The sequence below is a fragment of the Alligator sinensis genome, unplaced genomic scaffold, assembly GCF_000455745.1.
Source record: "Alligator sinensis unplaced genomic scaffold, ASM45574v1 scaffold1083_1, whole genome shotgun sequence".
In the NCBI taxonomy this organism is placed as follows: Eukaryota; Metazoa; Chordata; order Crocodylia; family Alligatoridae; genus Alligator; species Alligator sinensis.
In genome coordinates, this window is record NW_005842644.1 from 529,213 (window position 1) to 537,159 (window position 7,947).

Below are 7,947 nucleotides of genomic sequence, written 5' to 3' on the forward strand. Positions count from 1 at the left end.
GGAATGCCCCCCCCCATGCCCCCTGCCCTGGCCAGGGGAGCTCAGCAGGGTGGGACGGGACAAGACGGGGCATTTCTCGGTTGACAGGGACACCTCCAGTGACACAACGGGGGGTTGCGTACTGCAGGGCAGGAGCTGAAGGCTCCTATATGGGGTGGGGGATGCTGGACAGACTGGGCCCCCCCAGGCCACGGGGGGCTGGGAGGTTCGTGGGTTCCCCGCCATGGAGGCCGTGACCTGGCCCCGGGGGCCTGGGCTGGAGCTGTTGCCACATGGGGCCGGACTAGGTGATCTCTGGGGAGCCCGGAAACCACCCACGCCTCCCCAGCCCCGGCTGAGCAGAGCTGCCAAGGTCGTGGGGTATTAGAGGCTTCTCCATCTGCCGGTGCTGAGCAGCGATTAGCAGGAATATCCTAGCCTCGCGGGCGGGAGCCTCGGCTCTGGGTCTCGAGGGGCCGCCATGGCCCTGCCTCCCCCCGAAACGGGGCACAGGTTGCCCCAGTGCAAAGCAGCCAGGGTGCAGCAAGGGGCTGGGAGGTGGCACAGCATGGGGAGCAAGCAGTCCAGGTGAGGGGCATCCAGCTGCCCCCTGGTCCCAGCACCCCACGCCGGGGCCAGTCACCCAGCTCTGTCACTGCCTTTGCAACCCTGTCCCAGGAGCAAAGCCCCAGCTTGGGGCAGGGGGCCTGGAGCCGTCCTGTGCCCCCTCCCCAGGCCTCCTCCCCACGGAGCCATGGCAGATGCAATGCATTTCTGCTGCCTGGGGCCGTCAACACCGTGGCGCTGGGGGACGATGGTGCAGGCTGGCCTGTTGTGCCCCCGCCCCGGGCGGCACGCTCCACCAGAGCCGCAGGGCCCGGCTCCTGCCCCCCTCGGCCTGTTTACCGGGGAGCGGGTCCCCTGCTGCACCCGCAGCCTGGTAACGGCACCCGGGGCCGCGCTGCCTGGGCGACACCCCCGGGGGAGGGAGCAGCAGGGGGGGATTAGACGTAAGAGGCGGGTGCCAGGCCAAGCCTCTTAGCTGCCATCCGAGCGCTGCAGCCACTCGCAGCCTGGCACGGCCCCGGCTCTGGCACTGCGGGCATCACCGGGCCAGCCCCGCCACCCGCTGTGCTGCTCCCTTCTCCCCAGGCATCGACCCCCCAGCAATGCCCAGCCCTGGGGCAAGGGGTGGTGGGTGCCACAGGCACAGGGGAGCGGGGGCCCTTGAGCGCAGCCTGGACTCCCCCACCCCGGGCAGGATCAGGGCCAGGATCCGGCATCTGTCCATGCAGCCGTCAGGAGTGAAGGGGCATCCAAGCTGAATGCGTGCATGTGTGCGTGTGTTTGTGTGTGTGTGCACGCGCGCAGCATGCCGGGGCCCACACGCTGCAGCCTGCTCCTCACAGGCTTGCCCCGTGCACACGCACTCCTACAGGCCCCCCCTTGCATGCCCTTCCCTCTTGCACAGCCACCCCTGCACACCTTCCCCTTGCATGCGCACACTGCACGCACCCCATTGCACAATCACTCTACACACACCAACTCCTTGCACACCCACCCCTGAACGTACCACTCTTGCAGACCTACCCCTACACACTGTGCTCTTGTACACCCACATTGTGCATGCCTGCACCTACACACTCCACCCTACACACACCCCATTACACGTCCGATCTGCACACATCTCCCCCTCACACACCCACTGTACACACCTCCCTTCTGCACCCCCTTGCACACCCATCCGTGCGCATCTGCTTCTCACACAACACACCTCCCTCTTGCACACCCCTTTGCATGCCTACTCCTCACACTCCCCGTTGCACACCCACTCTGCACACACCTACCTGCATGCATCTCCCCCTTGCACACCCATGCCTACATATACCCATTTCTTATGCACCCATCCCTGCAGGCACCTCCTCTTTGCACACCTCCCATTGCACACCCATTCTGTATGCCCCCTCCACATACCTGCCCCTGACACACCCACTCCTTGCACACCTGCCCCCCCCCAGACCTACAAGGGTGCCACCTGCCAGCAGGTAGGCCTCTGCTGGACACTCAGTGCTGGCCCTTTAAGACCCAGCTGCCCCCCCACCCTTGTGGGTTAGGGGGTGTTGGGGAGGGGGAGCAGGGAGAGGGGCGTCCCCCAGCCACGCCCCCTGCCCCTGTGCTCCAGAGCGGGGGGGCGGGGGTAGTTCTCCCAGGGCAGGGGGAGCAGCGCCATGACCCCAGGGACCCCAAAGGCCCATGGTGCGGGGGGGTGGGGGCACAGCCAGAGCTGGGGGTCAAGCAGCCCCCTGGAGGCTCCAGGCCAGGGTGAGGGGCACCGAGCTAACTCCATACTGGCTCCAGTCCCCCCTCATGTGCCTCTGGTCCCCTCCTTGTGCCCGGTGGTCCTGCACCTCGCCCCACAGGAGGAAGGGAGGTGCCAGGCTCCAGCGCAGCTAGAGGGCTTGAGCCCCAGCCCCTTCCCCCCTGCAAGATGCTCCTGTCTCCCCAGCACCCCGCAGTCACCCCACAGCTGGGCCGGGGCCAGTTGAGGAGCAAGGGGCCGACGCAGGCACAAGCCAGGGCAGGAGCAAGAAGCCGGGACCTGGGGCAGCTATGGGGGCGTGGGGGGCCAGCCTGGCTTTTCACAGGCTGGACCCCCCCCGAGCCCATGTATCCTCCTGTATTTACCCAGCTGCCCAGCGAGGGTGCTGTAGTGTAGACAGGCCTCCGCCATGCATGGCCAGTGCCCAGGGGTGCCCTGAGCTGCCACCAGTGGGAACCTGGTCTCCGAATGGGGGGGGGGCTCAGAGCCTCTTTGCACCCGCTCTGGGTCTCCCCGGGTCTCAGCTGGGCGCGGGGGGCACTGTCCCCCCTGTCCTGCCACAGCTCTGTCTTGAGCTGGGTCCAGAGTCTGTACAGCACCATGCACGCGAGGGTAAACGCCTTCCCTGGATGGGCTCTGGGGGCTCCGTCGAGTCCTGGGGCTGCCAGACCCACCTCTGCTGCCCGCAAGGGCCAGGACGCGGGCAACGGGGCTTGGGGGGGATGTGGAGCTGGGTGCAATGCTGCTCCTGTCTCCAGAGCAGGTGGGTAGAGCCCAGATGTGAGGGTCCTGCTGTATCCAGGGGGGTTGCACCCCACCTCTGATGTCCCCCTTCTCCAGGCACCGCGGGCCACCCTGCTGGTGCCCCAGGCCTGGCAAGGCCCTTGGGATACCTGAGCTGCATTGGGGGGGTGTCGTGCGCTGCAGTCCAGAGGGGTTGGGCAGGGTGGGGGGTCCGCAGCTGCCCCAGGCCACCCAGCCTTGACCATGGTGACGGTCACCTGCCAGCCATTGTGACATCGCAACTCCAGGGCAGAGGGCCGGGTGGGGGGCACCCCACAGCTCCAGGCCTGTCTCCAAGCATGGCAGGCTCGCAGCAGAGGGATGAGAGCAACGTGGCCCTGGCCGCCGGGGGCGGCCTGATGCCGCGATGAGGGTCCGCATGGCCGGGGCAGAGGGCGACGCTGCCCGCGGGGGAGAGACAGCCCTGGAGGTGGAGGGGGGGCTGCTGTGCCAGCTCCTGCGGTCTCCGGACTACAACCTCTTCCCCAGGTCGGCCGTGTTCGAGAGCAACTTCATCCAGGTACTTTCCCCGGGGGGCAAAGTGCTGCCTGGGCTCGGAGACCTCCCACCCACGCAGCTCCGTGAGCCTCACGGGAAGCCAGGAATCAGACCAGGGCAAGCTCCAGCATCCTGCTTCCCTCAGGCCTGGATGGGGGTAGGGGTTGGGACCCCCCAGCTGAGATGGGGGCAATGCAGGACACAGCAGGGTTGAGGAAGGGGTTGTCTTAGGGTCACCAGGGAGCTGGGCACCCCTCCAAACGGGCACAGCTGTGCAGTGGGGGGTGGGGGGAGAAGGCGGTGCCCCCCAGCCACATGCTGCCGCCGCTTGCAGGTGACCAAGCAGGGGAACTGGGTGGACATCCACAACTGCCCCACGGCTGTGACGCTGGGCGTGACGTCCTCTGACCCCTGCTTGCCACTGCCCAACGTGCTGCTCATGGCCCGGTGGGAGGATGCACCCCAGGGGCCGCTGGAGGAGACCCCCGTGGCGCTCAGCAGGTACAGAGCGAGGCGGGGACCGGGGGGGTGACCCCTGCGCTGGTCCCTCTGGGCACCACGCGTGACTATGTCCCCCCTTGTCCAGGCTGCTGCCCCTGCGCTACGTGCGGCTGTCGGTGCAGGACGCGACGCGGCGGCTGCTGCGGCTGCGGGTGGCCACGGGCCCCGTGTACTACCTGCGCCTGCGGCCCGAGCACCCCGACGCCGTCTTCCGGCTCTGGGGCCGCCTGGCCGCCATCCTGCGCCACGGCCTCTCCATCACCTGCAAGGACCCCGCCGTGCGCCTGTCCCACAGCCTCGTGCCCAGCCCTGCCGGCTCCTCCAGCAGCTCCGAGGTGCAGTTGCCTAAGGCGGGGGGAGTGGGGGTAGAGGGCACGGGCAGAGCCGGGGAGGTGGCAGGTGGGTCAAGCCAGGCCCGAGAGCCCAAGCATCATGGTGCCGCCATGGAGCCCCCCACTTGGCCATGGGGGGCAGGAAGGAACCTCACAGCCTTTCCCTGCAGCCGGCACCTGAGCCTCAGACGCCCGCCAGTGCCCGCCTGGGCAGGAGGCTGTCAAGGCTGTCCAGGATGGCCCTGGGCCGAGCGGCAGAGGACAGCCTGGTCTGGAGAAGGTAAAGAGGATCCCGTGGCACCTGGGCTCCTGCCCCTGCCAGAGACCTGGACCCCTCCCGTCTTTCCCCCCGGTTCCTGGGAGCTTCCCAGCCTAGGGGGTGTCCCAGGTGGCTCCAGGCAGGAGAGAGCATTGGAGCAAACCCCGCTGTGCAGTGAGGGGCTTTTGGGTCCCCCTCGACCCCGGGGCAGGGACCAGCCACCCCGCTGCAGGGTGTCCTCCCTGCCCAGGGTTGCACCAGGAAGGGCACTTGGCCATGGGGGGGCTCCGTTGGGCATGAGGATGCCGGGTAAATGCCTTCCCCACTCTGTGCCTCAGTTTGCCTATCCGCAAAATGGGGACAATGATCCCAGCTGCTGTCCTGGGATCCCTGAGTGAGACGTGCTGCTATGAGGACTCTCTCCCCACAGGGGCTGGATGAGCTGAGATGCCCTGGAGTCCAAGGGGAGGTGGGGGGAAGATCCAGCCAGACCCCTTCGTACCATCCCTTCCTGCTCCGCCAGCCGCCCCTCAGTGCCAGAGACCCAGGATCCCCCATCCCTCGAAGCACCCCCCCGGACAAGGGGGGAGCCGGGCACTCCCGCCTGCTCCACCCCACAGCCCCTGCCCCTGTCTGGGGTGGGCAGCAAGGTCCGTAAGCCCTGCCTCTCCCTTCCTCCCCCAGGCTCTCCTCCTTCTGGACTCTCGCCACCAAGGCCAAACCTCCAGCCAGGGACGAGGCCCCGGGTGCCCCCGGCCCCCCAGGAGGTAGGAGACTGGCAGGGCCGGCGATTGCCCCCTCTCCTGGGCGAGGAAGGGGCTGGTGGGGATAGAGCATCTTTGGGCTGCATTTCACAGTGCCAGGCCCCCAGCACCAACCTCTCCTGGGTGCTGGAGCTGCCCGGAAAGATCTCGGTGCTGGTTCTGGATATTCGCCTCCGTGCAATGAATCGCCGAGAGCCAGGGAAACCCCGGGGTGGACAGACCAGGCAGGGACGCCGAGGGCTGCGCCAGGCACGGTTACAGCCCCACAAAGCCTGGCGTGTCATTAGAGACGAGATACGACCGGTAGAAAGAGGGAGCACTGCCAGCAGCCACAAGAGCTTCACCTTCATGCAACGCAGGCCGTTGATAAGGGAAGCTGAAGGGATCGTTTTTGCAGGGACGGGAGAAGTCAGGCAGTGATATTAAGGAAAATAAGGCAGAATCTTCTCCGTGATGTGCTACAAAAGAAATCCCAGCCATTGTTGAGGTCTGAGGGATAGTAACATTTTTCAGTCACGGGGGAGAAACAGCAGAAATACTCATTAAAAATCTTTCTCTTTGCTCACCGGCAAGAGTCTGGATGTCCCGTAACAGAAAGCCCCCACTGGTCCAGTAGTAGCTAGTCGGGTGTTGGACAACAGCATTCCCAACACGGCAGCTCTAGCTAGCCAGAACCCAAGAGTTATAAAGGAATTGGCCGAGATGAGGGCCGCTTGGAGTTCACGTCTTGCCTTCCCATTATGCCTTCCAGGGAAGCTGATGGTGTGTGAGAGGTGCCTGGGGCAGCTCCCGGAGCCTGACCCGAGCTATGTGGGTGAGGAGGCCAAACCGAAGGGTGAGACCACACGCCACGGGCTCTGGCAGCGCGAGACTCCATCTGGGCTCCTGCCGCTCTCCCGGCTCAGCAGCCTCATCGCCGTGGGCCAGCGATAGTGGACGGGCCTCGGCTCCGGGCAGCCCGGCTGGGGTTAGCACGAGGACCGGGCCGACGCGGCAGCAGCTAAGACTTGTAGCTCCTGTCTGAGAATCCCGAGCATCATAAATATATCGCGGCGGGGGAAGGACCTTCAGGCCAGTAGCGTTGGGTTTTACATGCCAGGGGAGGGGGCACCGCGTGCCCAGCCTGCCCGCGACCCCTTGAGGCACATATATGAGGAGGGAGGGAGGGCACTGTCCCTGGTATGAGCCCCCTGTGCCTGCCTCCACCGCCCTGGGCCCCACTCAGGCCATGGCGAGGACCCCGGGGACCGCGCGAGCCCCACCGGGATCTACGTTGGTGTCTCCTGTACCGAGCCATAAGCACAGGCTGGTTCCTGGTGCTCTGGGGGCTCCCATGCCCTTTCTGCAACCAGAGGAAGCCCCTGGCATCTTCTGCCTCTGTGGATGCGTTCAGGGGCAGGGGGTGCTGGCCAGAGCGCTCTGCTCTGCGTCCCCCGGGACCCCCGGTTATTATCCTGATCCCTGCACGTTGTCCGTGGTATTTGTCGCTGTCCCCCAGGCATGGAGGTGCGGGCTGGCAATCCCCGCCAATATAATGCATTTTCACATAGGCAGCATGCACCCTTTCCCCAAAACCCAACTGCTGCAAACAGAGGGGCATGTTATCCGTGAGGGAGTACGGTAACGGCAGTTTCTGCTGGGTGAAAGCACGAGGAGCCCTGCCCACTTGGCTCCCTCGCGCTGCTGCTTCCTTCTGCCTCTCAAAAACCAGCTGTGGCTCTCACCCCAGGGCGTTGTATGCTGGAAATTACGGTATAGCACAGTGGCAGGACATGAGCAGCCCCTTGCACCACCCGGGCTGGGTTGGGGGGTCTGGGATAGGGGCAGGTTGGGGAGGGTCACCCAGCCCCTCCGCTGCCCCCAGGGTCCCTATGGCAGCAGCACGTCCTGCTGGAGCCCCAGGGCACATCCCAGCAGGAGGTTTGGCCCGTGGTTGTGCCAGTGGAGAGCAGCCCCTGGCACCTGGCAGTGCTGAGCTGCGCACCCCCAAGCCCGCCGGCTCTGTAGGAAGTAGTTTGCATGGTGCTATGCTAAGCAGTTGACTACGCTCCCGCCATGCTTTGTGAGTTAGGGGCCTGTACCTCGGGGCTCTCCACCTCGTCTGATTCCAGGACCCCTTGGAAAATGCCTGGAGAGCCCTTGGCTTTCACCCCTTTCTTGACTATGGGAAAAAATACTGTATTTTCTAGCATACAACATCCCCCTCCCATAAGATACACCTTGTATTTGAAAAGCAGAATGAAGGAAACCACCAGCCTTCTGTGAAGGAAAGGAGAGAGCAAAACCCTCACAGCCTCTGGATGAGACCCTCGGGTAGCTGGGGTCATGCTGGGGATCCTCTCCGGCCTGTGGGGTGCTCAGCCCCAGGACGGGTCCTGTGCATGAGGCAGGGGGCAGATCAGGGTGTAGCTGGGCTGGATCCCTGTTGCTGCTCCCCCCCCCTCCCCCCATGCACCCCCTTTCCCAGAGCTGCATTGAGGAGGCCCCTCCAGGGGCACCCCCACGGCATTC

At 65.4% G+C, this 7,947-nt stretch overlaps 1 protein-coding gene across 1 annotated transcript in view; it reads left to right on the top strand.

Moving 5' to 3' along the window:
- Window positions 1-6,369, top strand: part of LOC102370573 (protein FAM71F2-like) — a 6,676-nt gene extending 307 nt beyond the window's left edge. The window contains exons 2-8 of the mRNA XM_025215434.1: window positions 2,496-2,595; window positions 3,513-3,602; window positions 3,915-4,093; window positions 4,167-4,416; window positions 5,011-5,066; window positions 5,357-5,439; window positions 6,188-6,369. Of these exons, the coding sequence (XP_025071219.1) occupies window positions 2,496-2,595; window positions 3,513-3,602; window positions 3,915-4,093; window positions 4,167-4,416; window positions 5,011-5,066; window positions 5,357-5,439; window positions 6,188-6,369 (940 nt within the window). The remainder of the gene's footprint in view (window positions 1-2,495; window positions 2,596-3,512; window positions 3,603-3,914; window positions 4,094-4,166; window positions 4,417-5,010; window positions 5,067-5,356; window positions 5,440-6,187) is intronic.
- The last annotated feature ends 1,578 nt before the right edge of the window (window positions 6,370-7,947 follow it).